At 35.3% G+C, this 19129-nt stretch overlaps 1 protein-coding gene across 1 annotated transcript; it reads right to left on the reverse strand.

Annotated features, from left to right (window-relative positions):
- Window positions 1-16605: 16605 nt before the first annotated feature.
- On the reverse strand, window positions 16606-18683 carry LOC129719834 (myrosinase 1-like). The gene is made up of 6 exons (XM_055671243.1): window positions 18434-18683; window positions 18160-18376; window positions 17533-18105; window positions 17167-17478; window positions 16876-17114; window positions 16606-16810 (listed from the first exon to the last, which is right to left on the reverse strand). Exons 1-6 carry the CDS (start codon window positions 18451-18453, stop codon window positions 16606-16608), a joined length of 1566 nt encoding a protein of 521 aa, XP_055527218.1. The 5' UTR covers window positions 18454-18683.
- Between the last annotated feature and the right edge of the window lie 446 nt (window positions 18684-19129).

The raw sequence follows: 19129 nt of genomic DNA on the forward strand, positions 1-19129 counted from the left end.
TACATAACGGTTGCTTAAGTTCGATTATAATCGATTCAAAAGGGAACGTATAGGGCAGCCAAGCCTTTGAAACCACGCATTCAATCATAATTCATCAGTTAACCTTTAACTAGCCTGTTCATCTGATATCAATATTGTTCAAATCGGTTGTGTAGTTTCTAAGATAATAAAGTTTCGTGATTTTCACATTTCGATACATTACAGACGAAGTTACAGTCCGATTACAGCAAAATTCAAAAGTGTGTTATGATGCAGCTAGACCTTTCATTTGACACTAATTTTGTGGAAATCGATTCAACCATCTCTGAGAAAAGTGAGTGAGTTTATGTATTCTTCGGAATATGTTTCTTTTCATAGCTGGATTTCACATTTTTAAACATAACAGGCAAAGTAATAATCCGTTTGCAAAAAAAATCAATAGGGTCTTATGGGGCAACAAGAACTTCCATATGACACTGATTTTATGAAAATCGGTCCAGCCATCTCTGAGAAACATGACTGAGATTAAATAGTCTCCACAACACATTTCTTTCCATAATTTCTGAACCACCAGTTCAATCTTCAAAAAATTCAAAAGTTAAGCGTTTTTTGGGTAACCCGCTCATTTGAAATTAATTTTGTTCAAATATGTTGTGTAGTTTCTGAGATAATGAAATTTCGTGATTTTCACATTTTGATACATGATGCCTAAACTAAAAATTCGATTGCAATGAAGTTCAATAGGGTGTTATGTGGCAACTAGACCTTTCATTTTCAACTAATTTCCTGAAAACCGGTCTAGCCATTTCTGAGAAGTGAGTTTAAGCATTTTTGCCTTTCTCCTAGAAAGGTATAGCAATCACTGGAAAAACCAAAGGTATAAAAGTGCTCCAAAGGGTCAAATCTCGTATATCAATCGACTTAGTTTGACGAGCTGAACATTTTCTGTATGTGTGTGTGTATGTAACGCTCTCCCAATCTCACTCGATTTTCTCAGAGATGGCTGGACCGATCTTCATGAAATTAATTGCAAATGAGAGGTCTAGTTGCCCCATAAGACCCTATTGAATTTCATTGCAATCGGATTTTTAGTTTAGAGGTTATGTTCAAAAATGTGCAAATCACGGAACATCATTATCTCAGAAACTACTCAACCGATTTTAACAAAATTGGTTTCAAATGTACGAGCCACTTAAAAAACCCTTAACTTTTGAGTTTCATGAAGATTGAACGTGCGGTTCAGAAGTTATTTAAAGAAACGTGTTCTGGAGAGTGTTTAATCTCACTTATGTTTCTCAGAGATGGCTGGACCGATTTTCATAAAATCAGTGTCAAATAGAAGGTCTAGTTGCCCCATAAAACCTTATTGGTTTGTTTTGCAATCGGACTATTACTTTGCCTGTTATGTTTAAAAATGTGAAATCCAGCTATGAAAAGGAATATATACCGAAGACTACTCAAACTCACTCACTTTTCTGAGAGATGGCTGAACCGATTTCCACGAAATTAGTGTCAAATGAAAGGTCTAGCTGCCTCATAACACCCTATTGAATTTCAATGTAATCGGTCGGTTACTTTGTCTGTAATGTATCAAAATATGAAAATCAGGAAACTTCATTATCTCAGAAAGTTCACAACCGATTTGAACAATATTGGTATCAAATAAACGGGCTAGTTAAAGGTTAATTGATGAATATTATAGTAATTAAACACGTGGTTCAAAAATTGTGAAAAGAAACATGTTCCGGTGACTTTTCAAATTCACTCGTTTTCCTAAAAATGGCTGGACTAAATTCAACATTCTTAAGCAGATATTAAACGAAGCAAACATTTGCTATTTTTGGTACGAATTTTATTTGCACAAAATAAAATCCGTACCAGAAATAGCAAATATTTGCTTCGTCTAATACCTGCTTTAGTGTCAAATGAAAAGTTTGGCTTTCCTATAGGTTCCCATTTTATTTGACTATAATCGTATTTTTATTCCAACCGTTATGTATTAAATTATAAAAACAACGAAAGTCTACTAACTCAAAGATCACACGACTCATTTGAACATATCTAGTGTCATTTGAACGGGTTGTCTCTCAAACTCACAAGTAAGAAGTTTCATAGCAATTTGATATGTGATTCAAAAGTTATGAAAAGAAACGAAATACATATGGCCTCAACAAAATTTAAATTTGGTAGTGTGCTATACGTACGTTCCCGGTATTGCTCGTGATTGAAGTGTACGAAATTTAAAGTCATCTCTTTTATTTCGCTATTTCTTCAGCACGAATATTTAACTCCTACACCCAACGCAAACGGGGAATATTTTATTACTTTTGGGCAATTTTTTGTTACTTTTTGTGTCTTATGACTGCGCATTATACACAAGAAGTAACAAACAAAAAGTAATAAAAATTATGACGGCCACACGCTTGTATGTGTTTCTGCAGGAGAACATACAGCCAAGCACCGAAATGCATGTGTTGGCAAGACTTCACTCGCTGCATTTGTATTGATGCAACGATCTGGCTCATTTTTGTCTCCCTTCATCCACACACAATCAGAATCTCAACCGTCAACCTCAAATGTCCAATTAGAAACACTTTCGTTTCGTCCCCCAGTGTTTACTTGAAATGAATATATGTAATACTGTCTGACCAGAGTTGCCGAAGTTGCGAATATTGTTCTGGATGGGCACGAGTTTTGTATATTCAAACAGGTCCAAATGAGTTTTCATGAACCAATGATTATGTGCTGTAAATAGCTTGCAAGAAAGCGAATGTTTTTATTTTTCTCTAACGCAGTTTACAGATCGTGATGTCATTTTAAAGCGCATTTCAAGTTTTTGAAATCATCAACGTTTGCATACTCTATGACGGGGAAAATGTTGCTTGGCAGCTCTTGTCATATTTTTCGCTGCTCCGTATGCATACAACGAGCGAACTAATACACGCCCACCGGATGAATTGGAGATTGAAAAAACTTGTAACATGTGCAACTTATGCGACGGTGTGTGATTTTTTTTGACTTGAGGTGGAGAGGGAGCATTTTTCGACAAAAAAAAAACGTTGCATGTGGTTGAAACGACCATTATTAGATAGCTGTACTCTCATAACACGTGCTAAATATATGACAGTATGTGTTGTTACTTGACTGGAGAAGAATTTTATTGCTTTTTAAGTAATGGATTTGTTAACTAAAAGGTAATTTTGCGCTATTGCTTCTAAAGTAATAAGGAAAAGTTTTGCGTGTAAATAATATTTTTTTCAACTTTTTGCCTTTCTCCTAGAAAGGTATAGCAATCACTTGCAAAACCGAAGATATGAAAGTGCTCCAAAGGGCCGAATGGCATATATCACTAGACTCAGCTCGACGAGCTGAACATTTTCTGTATGTGTGTGTGTATGTGCAGATTTTTATTTTCACTCACTTTTCTCAGAGATAGCTAGACCGATTTTAATGAAATTATATGCAAAGGAAAGTTCTAGTTGCCCCATAAGACCCTATTAAATTTCATTGTAGTTGGATTTTTATTTTAGAGGTTATGTTTAAAAATGTAAAATCACGAAACATCAATATCTCAGAAACCACACAACCGATTTTAATAAAATTGGTATCAAATGAACGGGCTATTTTAAAAACCCTTAACTTTTGAATTTTATATATATTGAACATGTGGTTCAAAAGTTATGGAAAGAAACGTCTTCTGAAGACTGTTTAATTTCACTCATGTTTCTCAGAGATGGCTGGACCGATTTTCACAAAATCAGTGTCATATGAAAGGTCTAGTTACCCCATAAGACCCTATTGATTTTTTTGCAATCGGACTATTACTTTGCCTGTTATGTTTAAAAATGTGAAATCTAGCTATGAAAAGAAACATATTCCGCAGAATACATAAACTCACTCACTTTTCTCAGAGATGGCTGAACCGATTTTCACGAAATTAGTGTCAAATGAAAGGTCTAGCTGACTCATAACACCCCATTAAATTTTACTGTAATCGAACTGTAACTTCGTCTGTAATGTACCGAATTGTGAAAATCACGAAACTTCATTATCTCAAAGTTTAGCTGCCCTATGCGTTCCCATTTCATTTGACTATAATCGAACTTAAGCAACCGTTATGTATCAAATTGTTAATAAAACAACGAAATTCTATTTTCTCAAAGATTACACGACTTATTTGAACATTACTAGTGTCATACGAACGAGTCATCTCTCATACTTATAAATAACAAACTTCATAACAATTTGATACGTGGCTCAAAAGTTATGGAAAGAAAAGAAATTCAAAGACTATTCATCACTATACCTGCTTTGATCAGTAGATGTGGCCACAATATAATTTAAATGTGGTATCGTACCATTTGAATGTTCCCGGTATCGCTCGTGATTGAATTGTTCGGAATTTAATAAGTTTGAATGAGAAAGGCTTTGTCTGACCGCTAGGTGGATTAATTTAGGTTTTTGATATATGCTTCGTTTTTATAGCGTGATTTGACATTGTTATAAATAACGGACAAAGTTACAAACCGATTACATAAAATTCAATAGCAACTTATGGGACAACTAGGCCTTTCATTCGAGACTAGTTTTGTGAAAATTGGTTCAGCCATCTCTGAGAAAAGTGAGTGAGAAATAAAAGTACATAGCACATACACACACACGTACACCCACACATACACACATACATACATACATACAGAAAATGCTCAGCTCGTCGAACTAAGTCGAGTGATATACGACATTCGGCCCTCTGGAGCACTTCAATACCTTTAGTTTTTTCAGTGATTGCTATACCTTTCTAGGAGAAAGGCAAAAATATTTTCGGTAGCAATATTAGCTAGGGTAATAAATGTATTTACATTTTCTACCGTGTTTTGCTTACCTTCCATATTAACGGTCATTTTCGAATTACCAACAATAGGTGGAATAATGTTCGAACTACCTGTTACCTTTGCATACGTTAAACGGGCATGCAAAGGAGTAGAAAAATTGGGCGGTACTGGTACGCTTGAAGAAATTTTGTTTCGAAGTTTGTTTTCATTGGGAAACCGAATTTTGTTTACCTTGCCTTGCCTTAACAATGGCTAAACGGACAGAGCATTCGTAAATATTTGACATATGGTTGCCGTTACAATTGGCACACCGAATATTTTTACTCTCTTACTTTCACTTTTACTTCTCTTTCTTCTTCTCTCTTTGTGTCCTTTTTGTGAGAGTTTATACAATAAAGGCATTTTTGGTCCATGTTACAGAAATCAGATCCATGGCCATATCATTGACAAGTATGGCATTTGGTAATATGCTTTTCACCTCCACCAAACTTCCTATAAATTTCCCATTTTTCACGCACATTATATAAATCATGTGCTTTTTCAAAAAAATTTAAGTTGTTAACCTCAGTGCGGTTAAAATGAATTAAATAATCGACAAGGGAACTCCCAGCTCTCTGACTGTTTTCGCCTCGTGCTTTTTGTTTCATTAGAATTACTTGGGTAGGGGCTATGCCAAGTAATTCTGTTAAAGTAAGTTTGATCTCATCAACGGTTTGATCGTTTGTGAGACCTTTCAATACGACCTTGAACGGTTTAGCGCTCTTAGTGTCATATGTATAAAATTTGTACATCTTTTCAGTTAAATACTGAACGAGACGATCACGACCATTTATTAAGTCGGCCAATAAGCTGCATTCGCCTCTATGGCCAATTTGACAGGTAACTTTAACGTTAGAAACAACCATCGAAAGTTCCTTTAAAAAAAGGTTGAATTCAGATGAAATAGTTACCACAATAGGTGGAACTTTATCCTTTTTAAAAGAATTCACATTTTGTATAGTTTCATTACTAATTACTTCCATTTCACCGGCTTCTTGTTCAGGCAAAATATCGAAAAGGTTTTCGCTGCAGACACTCGAATTGCCCGAGAGAGAATGCTCGGTTAAAGGAGAAAGAAACTCCTCATAGTGATGCGCGGTTTCTTTTTTCGCCCTGTCATTTCAGGTGGTACGAAAAAAGTTAAAAACAAGTGTTAAATTCAAAAGTAGGTAGTCTTGATAAAAACTGATGTGAAATAACTTTCAGATAGTCTTTAAAAGACGCACTGACAAAACACAAACTTTGAAGCTATAGGCAGCTAAGACCAGTCCACAAGCAACCGAAAACACGTCTGATCTGTAGGACGGTTCAAGACGTACTGACACCCGAACATTTCAAAAGTCTCAAAGGCCGTTGGACCACGTAGTTACAATTTGATCACTTTTCATAACCCCCTAACCCGTGGTCTTCGTTATCTTTTGGTAAACCCCCCCCTCGTCCTCCCTCCGACTTTAACCACGTGGTCTTTTCATTTGTCAAGTGGCAAAACTGCACTTTTTCTCAATAATAGATAGATTTTTAAATTTTTGTTATTAAACTTTCAGTACATTTCGGAGGAATCTGTTCAAAGTAATTTCTGATCAAACATAATAGATACATGTTTGGCGTAAACTTTGAAAAAGCAATTCTAATAAGATTATTCTAGTTCGCAATATCGAAAAGAGTTGAATAATTTATTTAGTAAAGACGACAATATTTATGTGACAGACCCGATGCTAGTAAAACTTTGGTTGGATGTTGGCTGATTTTACACTAACGATGATTTTTGTGTTAGGCGTGAATAATTGTTTTTTTTTGCCTTAAATGAATGTCGAAAGGCAACGGCCAACGGCAAAAATAGACTATTTTACTGGGGTAATGGAAATTTTTTTCAAGTTTTCTAGTTTTTACATTTAATGTATTTTCATATTAAGCAGTCTATTTTTCTAGAACAAATGAAAATAAATAAAGTAATGGAAAATGCACACCAAAAAAAAACCGGAACTTTTGAAGAGCAAAATGATACAATTTTCAAAAAGGAATCGATTTATTATCCAATTCTGCAAACAAAAGGGCAATATTGTAAAAAAAATTTTAAAAAAATTAAGGTTACAATTTTTGGTTTTTCAGTTTTCGCTTATTTTATTTCATTATTTTTATTTCATTTCATCTTCGATATTCACTAATATCGAAAGAGTAAATTCCTAAATATACAAACTCAGAGAAGAGTAAAAGCGAATGCTTGTGAATTTTTGGTCCATTTACTAAGATTTATTCAGAAACTTTTTTTACATTTCAGCATTGCTAGATGACACATTTCTATTGTCAACTTTACAAAACAATATACGTATACGAGCTGTCTTCGTAATACCGTGAATGTAATTATTGGCACATAAAAAAATAACTTGTTAAACAAAAAACAAAAATGAATTTTTTTGAAACTAAGGCATTGCATGGAAAAAAGGTAAAAAAAGATCGTTTTACTAGCATGTCATTTCCGATTTCACTGAAACTTTTCACAGTTGTTCCTTTTTGATAAAGAGGTCATTATATAATATCAGTTCTTCATGTAGACTCGCGACTGCTGCTTCAAAAGGGCCTATTCAAAATGGTGGCTGATAGATAAAAATTTCTATATCAGAAAAACGACTTGTTTGATTGAAATGATGTTTTTAGCAAAGTTGTAGGTAAAAAAATTGCGGTTCTAGAAAAATCATATACACTGTAAAAAAAAATTCTGTGTCAAATTTTCCAAATTGTTACAAAATATTAAATATCTTTACTTTTGAACGTTTTTTGAGTACACATAACAACGTTGAAAATTTATCACTAAGAGCATGATACAAATTCAGCTGTTTCTATACCATAATCTACATTTTGCCCTGTTGAATTTGAATATGCGTAACTCACCGTCGAACCCTGTTATCAGAAGGTTGTAAAAATAAGACGAACACACAAGGTAGCCAATTTATACAGCACGTGTTTATATCAAGTAAATCAAGATTTCGAGAACCGGGAACTGGGATATTGAGCAGAGACAGGTTCCGCTATTCAAGTTGCGCCTGATGCACACTGGGAAGAAACATATAAAAATATACTTTTACATATGTCCTACGTAGCCTTTTAATTTATATGTTCATGTTGCGAATTACAAGAATTCACCTATATACATTTTTAAAATCAGTCAAACCGTTGAAAAAAATCGGTTAGTTTATCAGTTCCCATATAAACTGATCACATTTTGTTACCTCATTTCTAAATGAACCTTCGGATCGGAACAATATTTGCCATCAACTAACTAGATTTTAAGCTCTTTCAAACGCGACTAAGAACAATCGAATCGGTCTGAGGATGTGATAAAGACTTAGAAAAAATTGCCCCCGTCCAGACGGGACTCGAACCCGCAATCTCCGATTTCTCCAGCATGGTGTTTTGGCCAATTAAACTACTGAGAGAAGTTGTTTCCCCTAATATCAATATTGATCACCCTTCTCTATTGCTCTATCCTCCACATACGCCTCTATCAACCACATACACTGCTTACTTTATAACCTAAAAAGTAAGTCATAGGACAAAAAATGTAATTAGTTCATAAAGTAATCGAATCGGTTCAGCCGATGCTGAGAAAATCGAGCTATATTGGTCATAAGTATGAGAATAAACACACATACATACCTTATTCGATTTTCGAAACAAGATTATTTGGTATTATTATTTGGCTTCAGATATGTAAGTACTCAATGAAAAAAAATTGTTTGGGGCAAAATTAACTTGTTTCTTGTCCAAAATAAATTCAAATGTTTTATGTGTGGAAAACCACACGCCAGGATAGACAACGTAAGTTTTTGAATATCTCATCAACCAAAAATATTTTTCCCTTGAAAAAAAGGTATTTTGTGTTAGATTGATGGTTTAGGAATTGTCAAGAAATTCCGTCACAATCGATCGAGAAGTTTTCGGAAAGAAATTGAAACAAAATTCATGTGAGTGATTTTCCTCACAAGGGTGGGATGAAGGATAATTGTAACGAAAGTCGATCGGAATGATTGGTGGTCTGGTATTGTTGAGAGTGATCTGTGATCTACAAGAGGTAGTGTTTTGGTATGTGTGAAGAATGCCTGCGTAAACGGTGTTGAGATTATCTACGTCTGTTCTAAAATTAAATGTGTTAGGTGTGTTCTGGATATGCATATGGCATATTTTAAGTATTGGTAGATCAGAAGATTTGTAGCTGCGATCTATTATTCTGGCATTGCTGAGGTTGAATGTGTGTTCATGATCGATCATGTGTTGATGTTTATCGTTAATATCACAAAATTTTGTTCAAGGCAAAACAACTTTTTCTGGGTCCAGCTAGTATAAACTAAACTTACAAAGCGATAACTGACTTTGAACAGTTTTTCTCAAAGCTGAATTGCAGTTTCAAAGGAATGAATTGTGTTATAGTGATCACGAATCTATGCATGTTCCTAGAAAATCTCAAAGAAGCTACGAAAATTCTTAGTTTTCAATCTAAATTTTGAATTATCTTGAAAACGATTTATGATTTTAAATGATTACAGGCATACCACGATTATACACACCCTCGATTATACGCACCCTCGATTTTACGTACTTCGATTTTACGTACATGATACACCTATACACCTATACACCTCGATTTTATGCACACTTTTTTCAAACACAGTTCTAATTCAAATGTTTTTTGTTTGAATTGTGCATATTGCAGGATTATATAAATTAGGTATCGTTCACAAATAAGGGGCTGTCCATATATCACGTGGATACTTAGGGGAGAGGTAGGAAGATGTTCACGGTCCATATAATTTTTCGAGAATTCATATGAAAGTTCATCCACGGAGGTCTGAAATCACCCAAAATATGTCCACAAATATGTCAGTTTTGTTACGCGGGGAATACGTTCCAAATGTGTATGGGACCGCGTAGAAAAGACTAAATTGCGTTGAAAAAATAACGTAGAAAACCATCCCAAAACGTTTGAACTTTGACTATATATGATAGTGGTCATTCTGAAGGACAAAATACAATATTATAAATTTTCAGTATTTACACCAAAAATTGAATTAAAAAAAACTGATATATGATTACTTGTGTCCTAAAACGAAAAACGTGATTGGAATGAGGTTGATATCTTGTGCTGGCTTTGAGTTATGGAGAAATGCAACCCGCGTAAAAAACCTTACTTTTTATGGATAGTCCCTAATGAAAACTTGTCTGATTTGAAGTCGTTCAATAACTAAAAGTATTTCAATAAAAAACCTAAATTAATCCACCTAGCGGTCAGACCCAGCCTTTCTCATTCAATTTTTTAATTGTAAAAATAGATTTACATGAACGCTTCAATCCAATAAATGTATATTCACTCTTTAGGTTCTAAAATATTGATGTTGTAATCTTTACATATAAAAATGCAGTCAAGTCTGTCTGTCTAATCCATATAGGCCCAAAAACTACCGAACCGATCGACGTGAAAATTTGCATGTAGGGGTTTTTGGTGCCGATAAAGGTTCCTATGATAGTTTGAGACCCCTCCCTCCTCTGGAAGGGAGGGGTCCCATACAAATGAAACATAAATTTCTGCACAACTCAAGAACAAACCAAGCAAATGAAACCGAATTTGGCATGTGGATGTTTTAAGGGGTAACTAATATGTCCATAATAGTTGGATGAAACACAAATTTGTGCACAGCTCGAGAACTTATCAACCAAATGGAACAAAATTTGGCAGGTAAATGTTTTTAGTGGTAACAAATATGTACATAATGGTTTGAAACCCGACTCCCTCTTCTATAAGGGAGGGATCCCATGAGAATTAAACACAAATTTCGCACAGCTCAAGAACCAATCAAGAAAATACAACCAAATTTGGTATGTGAATGTTTTTAGAGGTTTCAAATATGTCCATAATGGTTTGACGCCCCTCCCTCTTCTGGAAGTACATGTTTCTGCACATCTCGCGAACTAATCAATTAATGGAAGCATATTGGCAGGTGAATGTTTTTAGTGGTAACAAATATGTTCCATAATCGACCTCAGACAGCATTTTGGATTGTAAGATGACAACTTCCGGTTTCTGGAAAACAGCCGAAAATGGCCGAATTCCACCCAATATAGTAATATCCGGCTCTAGAATAATACACAGGAGCTAAAATCGACCACAGATAGCATTTTAAATTCTAAGATGGCGACTTCCGATTTCTGAAAACAGCAGAAAATGACCGAATACCACCCAATATGAGTTTTTTTTAACCAGTATGCCGTTCAAAATCCATAAATTGTCTCCAAATGCCATTATGAAATCCAAAATGGCGACTTCCGGTGTCGGAAAAACAGCGGCAAATGACCAAATACCACCCAATATGGGTATTTCCAGAACCGTAATGATGCACTGGAGCCACAAATCGACTTCAGACAACATTTTGAATTTTAAGATGACAACTTCCGGGTTCTGGAAAACAGCCTGAAATGGACGATTCCCATTAAATATTAGTAGTTCTGGAACCAGAAAGATGAACAGAAGCTAAAAATTGATCACAGACACAATTGAATTTTAAGATGGTGACTTCCGGTGTCTGGCAAACAGCCGGAAATGACCAAATACCATTCAATATGAATGTTTTCGGAACCAGAATTACGCCCAGATGACAGAAATTGATTTCACAGGCAATTTTAAAGTCCAAAATGACGACTTTCGGCTTCTGAAAAACAGTCCAAAGTGACCAAATATCACCCAATATGAGTTTTTTTAACCAGTATCCTAAATACCATTTTGAAATCCAAGATGGCGACTACCGGTTTGTGAAAAACAGCCTAAAATAAACAAATACTATCCAATATGAGTATCTCTGGAACCAGAATGATGCAAGGAGCTAACCTAACAATTGACCTCAGGCACCATTTTGAATTGCTAAATGGCAACTTATAGGCAACAGTTGGAAATGACCGAATAATACTCAATATGGATATTTCCGTAAACGTGATGATGCATAGAAACCAAGCATTGACCCTGGACACTATTTTGAATTTGAAGACGACCACTTTTAGTTTCTGGAAAACAACCAAAAATACCTCCCAATATGGGTATTTCCGGTGTCAGATTGATGATAGAAAGTCTGCTGATAAAGACAGAATACCACCCAATATGAATATATTCAGAATTAAGGCGATGTACAGAAGCCAAAAGAGAATCTTCCAGCTGGTCTCGAGGTACGATGCTGGCCTAACAAGCCAGTCGTCGTAGGTTCGAGTCTCGGCTCGGGAGAGACTGTTAGTGTCAGTAGGATCGTAGCGCTAGCCCCGCAATTGTCCTGTACACTCAACAGTTGGCTGCGAAGTCTGTGTATAATAAACAGAAGGTCGAGTTCCGATACGGAATGTAGCACCAAGGCTTTGCTTTACAGAAACCAAAAGACGAGGCTGTTGTCATTTCGATAAAACCAATCATTTCAAACGATTTGTTATTTGACTTTGATCATATCCTATGGCCGATTCGTCGTGCATTTGCAGACTTCAAACAAACCGCAAGGAATCAATGAACTTGGAACGTTCAAATAGTACGACACCACATTTAAATTATGTTGAGGCCACATATATCGATCAAAGCAGGTATAGTTTTAAATAGTCTTTGAATTTTTCTTCTTTCCATAACTTTTGAGCCACATATCAAATTGTTATGAAGTTTGTTATTCGTTAGTTTGAGAGATGACTCGTTCGTATGACACTAGTTATGTTCAAATAAGTCATGTAATCTTTAAGATAATAGACTTTCGTTGTTTTATTAACAATTTTATACATAACGGTTGCTTAAGTTCGATTATAATCAAATGAAATGGGAACGTGTAGGGCAGCCAAACTTTGAAACCACGTGTTCAATCATAATTCATCAGTAAACCCTTAACTAGTCCGCTCATCTGATAATAATAATCAAATCGGTTGTGTAGTTTCTGAGATAATGAAGTTTCGTGATTTTCACAAGTCGGCACGTCACAAATGAAGTTACAGTTCGATTACAGTAAAATTCAAAAGGGTCTTCTGAGGCAGCTAGACCATTCATTTGACACTAATTTTGTGGAAATCGGGTCGGCCATCTCTGAGAAAAGTGAGTGAGTCCAAGTAGTCTTCGGAACATGTTCCTTTGCATAGCTGGATTTTACATTTTTAAACATAACAGGCAAAGTAATAGTCCGATTGCAAAACAAATCAATAAAGTCTTATGGGGCAATTAGACCTTCCATTTGACACTGATTTTATGAAAATCGGTACAGCCATCTCTGAGAAACATGAGTGAGATTAAACAGTCTTCAGAACACGTTTCTTTTCATAACTTTTGAACCACAAGTTCAATCTTTATGAAATTCAAAACTTGAGGGTTTTCTAGGTAGTCCGTTTTTTTGAGTCCAATTTTGTTCAAATCGGTTGTGTAGTTTCTGAGATATTGATGATTCATGATTTTCACATTTTTAAACATAACCTCTAAACTAAAAATTCGATTACAGTAAAATTCAATAGAGTTATATGGGACAACAAGACCTTTCATTTGCAATTAATTTCATGGGAATCGGTTCAGCCATCTCTGAGAAAAGTGAGTGAGAATAAAAATCTGCACATAAACACACACACACACACACACACACACACACACACACACACATACACACACACACATACAGAAAATGCTCGCTACAGAGTCGAGTGATATATGCCATTCAGCTCTTTGGAGCACTTTTATACTTTCGGTTTTGCAAGTGATTGCTATACCTTTCTAGGAGAAAGGCAAAAAGTGACTGCGAAAGAAAGGTGCACATACACACGTACACACCCACACACAAACATATACACCTATACATGCATATATGCAGAACATGCTCATTCGTCGAGCTGAGTTGAGTAGTTTATGACATTCGGCCATTTCAATCATTTTTCTACCTTTTAATTAGCCAGTGATCGTTAGGAGAAAGTCAATATGTTTACTTTCATTATGTGATTTCACATTTCTATGAACAAAGTACACAGTGACAATCCGATTGCAATGAAATTCAATAGCAACCTATGGGGCAACTAGACCTTTTATTTGACACTAATTTTGTGAAAATCGATTCAGCCATCACTGAGCAAAATGAGTGAGTTTAAACAACCTCAGGATAACTTTTCTTTACATAACTTTTGAACCATATGTTCAATCATAACGAAATTCAAAAGTTAAGAGTTCTGAGGACATCCCAATCATTTGAAACCAGTTTTATTGAAATCGGTTGTGTGGTTTCTGAGATATTGATGTTTCGTGATTTTTACATTTTGATACATAACCTCTAAACTAAAAATCCGATTACAATGAAATTCAATAGCAACCTATGGGACAACTAGACCTTTCATTTGCAATTAATTTTATGAAAATCGGTCCAGCCATCTCTGAGAAAAGTGAGTGAGAAAAAAAAGTTGCACATACACACACACACATACATACATACATACAGAAAATACTCAGTTCGTCGAAAGAAGTCGAGTGGTATATGACATTCGGCCATTGGGACCACTTTTATACCTTCGGTTTTTCCAGTGATTGCTATACCTTTCTAGGAGAAAGGCAAAACGTCCCAATTTTGATACTTTTTCTCTACTGTCATTTTCAATCTGGCTGAAATTTTGCAAAGATGTTCTAATTGGCTGTATCATTTTGTGCGACTAGTTTTTCGAATCACTCTTAAAATATTTGTTATCATCGAATAAATTAACCATTTTCACATACTAGTTAGTGAAAATGGTTAATTCATTTGATGATTACGAATATTTTTAAAGCCAGAACGTTTTATTCGGTCGATAAAGTGTCTTCGGCAAAGTTATAGATATCAATTTTATATTTCCGAAAATTATTCACACCGTGAACAAAAAATTAACAAAATTAATTATATCAAAAAGCTCTATTATATATTTTTTTATAACAACTACCAAAGCCCAGCTGAACATTTATGGTTATCTGATCATGGAGAAATAAAAAACAAGTAAGAAACAGAAAATTTAGATTTTCCATAAAGAGTAAACAATTTTGAAGCTAAAACGGTTTCCTTGACTGGTATATGGCAAAATTTACAACAGTAATTTTCATAACAAGATCACACCAAAAAATATTCAAAAAAAATAGAAAACAATACGAGCATATAATAAATGAATACCTTTAAAAATATACTCTTTAAAAACAGATTTTTTCTACGAGAACTCCATTTTGCTAGTGAAACAATCATAGTTAACTAACCTTGGAGATATTAATTTAAAAATATTGAAGTTTAGGATTTTTTTACAGTGTTTATTTTTTTAGGGACGAAATTAATAATAACTTTGCTGAAGATGGTTTATCGGTAAAACAAACCGTGTTGGCTCTGAAAATGGCTGTCGGCCTAGTCAATCCATGAATCAAATTTCAAGCAAGGTAAATGGACTTTTTTCAATGGAAGTCGGCGTTAGTATGGGTAAAAATGTGTGGCCTACATACCCACACATACACATATACACACGCACCCATATTCATTGTTTCGTTTAATTCCTTTCAGATATTCTGAGTAAGTTCCTTGCCAGAAACGGTCCAGTAGAGAACGTCTATCAATTACGTAACACAAATGATTATCTTCTTCGACTCCCCTTCCCGCTATGTAACTATTTTTCCGACCTTAAATTTTTTTTATATGGATTGACAAACTTTCCAACCCCCTCTTTGGATTTTACGTAATAATTGGCTGTTCCATTACATGTTTATTTGCAATTTTCCGATTACGGAAGTTATTTTTGGGTTATTAAAAATTTTGAAAATCTTGCTTCGATTTTACGCACAATTCGATTTTACGCACATTTCAAAAACGAGAATGTGCGTAAAATCGAGGTATAGCTGTATCATGATTTTTCTTGAAAAAGTTAAAATTGAAAAAGTGCTGAACTTTTCACCAAAAGTATTGTATACCAACATAAAAACTTCAAGAAAATATCAACTACTATTTCCCAATTTCCTAAATTCAGGAGAACTTAGAAACGAATGCATTTGAAAAGTTAATTTTTGTTTCGTTAGGATCATAACCCTTAATTTTATTTATGTTGAATAATCGACGTTTATCGGTGAGAAATAAATTAGAAACCACAAATTTCCGGACGTTTCGACTTATTCATTCATTGTTTTTCAGTCATTTTCAACGAATTCTACAATGGAAACGTTCGGAAATTTGTGGCTTTTAATTTATTTCTCACCGATAAACATCGATTATTCAACATAAATAAAGTTAATTTTAACAACGATTAAAAAACATTGAAATAAAGTAACCCTGAAACTTTTGCTTGAAAAAAAGGTTTGATTTATCTTCATCCTAATTTTTTACCGGAGAACAAATCAAGAATGAAATTTGGAACGTTTTCTGCAGCGTAACAGTGTGATACACTAGTGCGCTGAAATGACAAGATTGGTCATACATCCTACGCATTGTGCAACAGTTTCGAAATACATTCGTTACGTAGTCCATGGAAACATACCAGACATTTTATGTTGCATCGGTATCGGAACTTGAATTTATGCTGTAAGCTTTAAGCACCTTAGTCGTATGATAGCGACTAGAGATGGCAACTCACGAGCTTTTGAAAGCTCCATGCCGCAGCGAACGGGGAGAAGCACTTTCATGCAATGGTTAGTTGAAAAGCTCTGTTAGCTAATCACAACTTCTAAAATAAATATTCCTTACGGTTTCAACTTTCATTTTCAATAGACTAGAAAAATTTAAATTCATGGAACACATGCTTTATTTTCGAAGGCATTCTTATCACAATACATATCATCACTCGATAAAATAATAACGTCAGGTTGTGGTCGGAAGCTGTTGTCGATTGAACGTGATTCAATAATCCTCCTATAAACTTTAGCAGACATTTTAGCATACCGTGTTCGGTTGGGACTTTCAAAATCAACATAAAATAGCCCAAACTTGCTTCTGCAAAAAAAAAATAACGTTAAATCGTTGCAGAAACATATGCTTCAGTAAGGGCTGATACATACTCATATCCCGCACGCCATTCGAAATTATCCATCAGACTCCACGCGATGTACCCGCGTACATCGCACCCATCTTCGATTGCATCCAATACAGCGTCCAGATAACCGTTGTAATAGTCTACCCGTTGGTAGTCTACGGTTCCCATACTCGTCCCGATGCCGTTTTCTGTAACCCACATTGGAAGGTTTCCATATTCCTTCCTGATCCAGTTCAACAGCTTACGAAGACCAAAAGGAACGATCTAGAATAAGTACATTTTTAGATTGTTATTTAATAAAAAGTTATTGTTGTACCTTGAGCCAAGAAGTATGCGCAGAAGCCCAACTCGAATCAACCGTGAATATAACTGCAGAATCGTGCTCAAACGATGGGGTTTTGTAATTGGCAGCATTACTTTCACTGTTTTTAGTTACCAGTCTTGTCGTGTATGTGTTCAAACCAAAAAAATCAGCCGTTCCTTTAATCCGATTGATTTCATCTGCCGTGAATACTGGTAATCTTGATCTAGAGAAGTTTTGATCTTTACTCAAGGCGTTAATCCGTTTCTTAACGTATTCTGGATAATCTCCAGTTGAAGAGAATATTGGATGCCCAAACCAGCCTAACTGCAATGAAATTCATTATTACCTTCCAAGAATAGTCAGGTAAAACGATCTCACATGAAACTGTAAAGCCCACTCGGAAGCTTCCGAGTCGTCTGTCGATTCAGTTGCGGGTTCATACCATCGTGAATCCAATGAAATTCCAATCACACCATGCTGCCTTGACTGAAACTGTTCTCTGTATAAATGGACTGCTTCGGCGTGAGCCTTAAGCAAATTGTGACCACAAATATAGTTTGCTACTCCAGAAAAATTTACAGCCGGTGCTAATCCATCTCTACCGTACGAATTTTCACAAATGTGCCAGGGTTCGTTGAATGTTGTCCACATTCGAACTCGATCGCCATAAGTTTTGAAAACTACTCTCGCATACTCCACGAAATGATGTACAATATCGGCGGTCAACCAACCACCCAGATCATGCAGTTTTTGTGGTAAATCAAAATGATACAACGTTACCATTGGAGTGATTCCATTCTCGAGTAGCTCGTTTATGAGATTGTCATAATACTCAATACCTTTCAGATTTATTTGATTACTTAAACCTGTTGGCATGATTCGTGCCCAGGCAATTGAGAAGCGATATATGTCAACTCCAAGTTCATTGACCATTTCTACATCTCTTCGCCACTAGAATCAGAAACGGACTATTTTTAAGCTTATCCTACATGTAGCCTTTCTTACCTGATGATAACTATCGCAGGCAACATCACCATTACTTCGGTCCGCTATCATATCAGGATGATGATGGGTGAAATGATCCCAAATGGATTCACCCTTACCGTCCACATTCCAAGCCCCCTCGATCTGGTAAGAAGACGTGCCAACACCAAACTTGAATTGGTTCGGAAACTGTCGACCTTCCACGGACCACCACAATAAAGAAGCAGTACAGAATAACCTGATGCAATGAAAACGTTTGAATAATCTGTTTATTTTTTCAGAGAGTTTATTTTACACTATTGTTTGGAGAGTCATTTCAAATGCCTCAAAACACAACCGGTTTATTGCAGCAAAGCATTAACACTAACAACAACCGGTGGCTGATACAGACGCTGAGAGACAACAAATGAGTGATAATAATCGTATACGTTATCAGCATTACTTTTGGACTGAAGCTTTTTATTAGAGGCTAGAAGACATCAGATCAGATGTATCATCCTGGTGTAGCTTAAGATTTTATTTTCGTAGATATTTATCTATAATTATAATCGATCTGAATTCCATTATGACTGAAAGAGTAATAACTAAATACATCTACTTATACTATACTACACGTAGCATTCCACATTATGTGACTTGCAACTTACATGCTACGTAAAACACTTAACGATGAGCAAGTATCACAGAGATAACCATACTTCACTTTTGATAAGAAATACGCAGATCTGTTACCAGGGTAATCCTGGTTAAATTACTCCATTACAGAAGAGTTTAGATTAACCGTTCGTTTGCAATCCTTTGAAGAAATCAGTAACTAAAAGCTTTAGATTTAACTTTCTCCCGGTATAAACTCTCCCTCTTTCTTTCTCAACTGGTATTTATAATATATGACTTGTAATTTTTGATGCCGTTCATATTATGGGTATTCCTATCGAGCTCGTATACAAATACCCAGCCGTAAAAAAAGTCACTGCCATTGACAAGTAATGGA

This window comes from Wyeomyia smithii, chromosome 2 (genome assembly GCF_029784165.1).
Source record: "Wyeomyia smithii strain HCP4-BCI-WySm-NY-G18 chromosome 2, ASM2978416v1, whole genome shotgun sequence".
Classification (NCBI taxonomy): Eukaryota; Metazoa; Arthropoda; class Insecta; order Diptera; family Culicidae; genus Wyeomyia; species Wyeomyia smithii.

Bases quoted from the DNA above. Each gene is read 5' to 3' on its own strand.
- LOC129719834 (XM_055671243.1), bottom strand. From the start codon at position 18,453: ATGACTCTCCAAACAATAGT. The intron at 17,479-17,532 runs GTGAGATCGTTT...ATTTCATTGCAG, and splicing joins AGTGGGCTTTACAGTTTCAT to TTAGGCTGGTTTGGGCATCC. The intron at 16,811-16,875 runs GTATGTATCAGC...TTTTTTTTGCAG, and splicing joins GAATGGCGTGCGGGATATGA to AAGCAAGTTTGGGCTATTTT.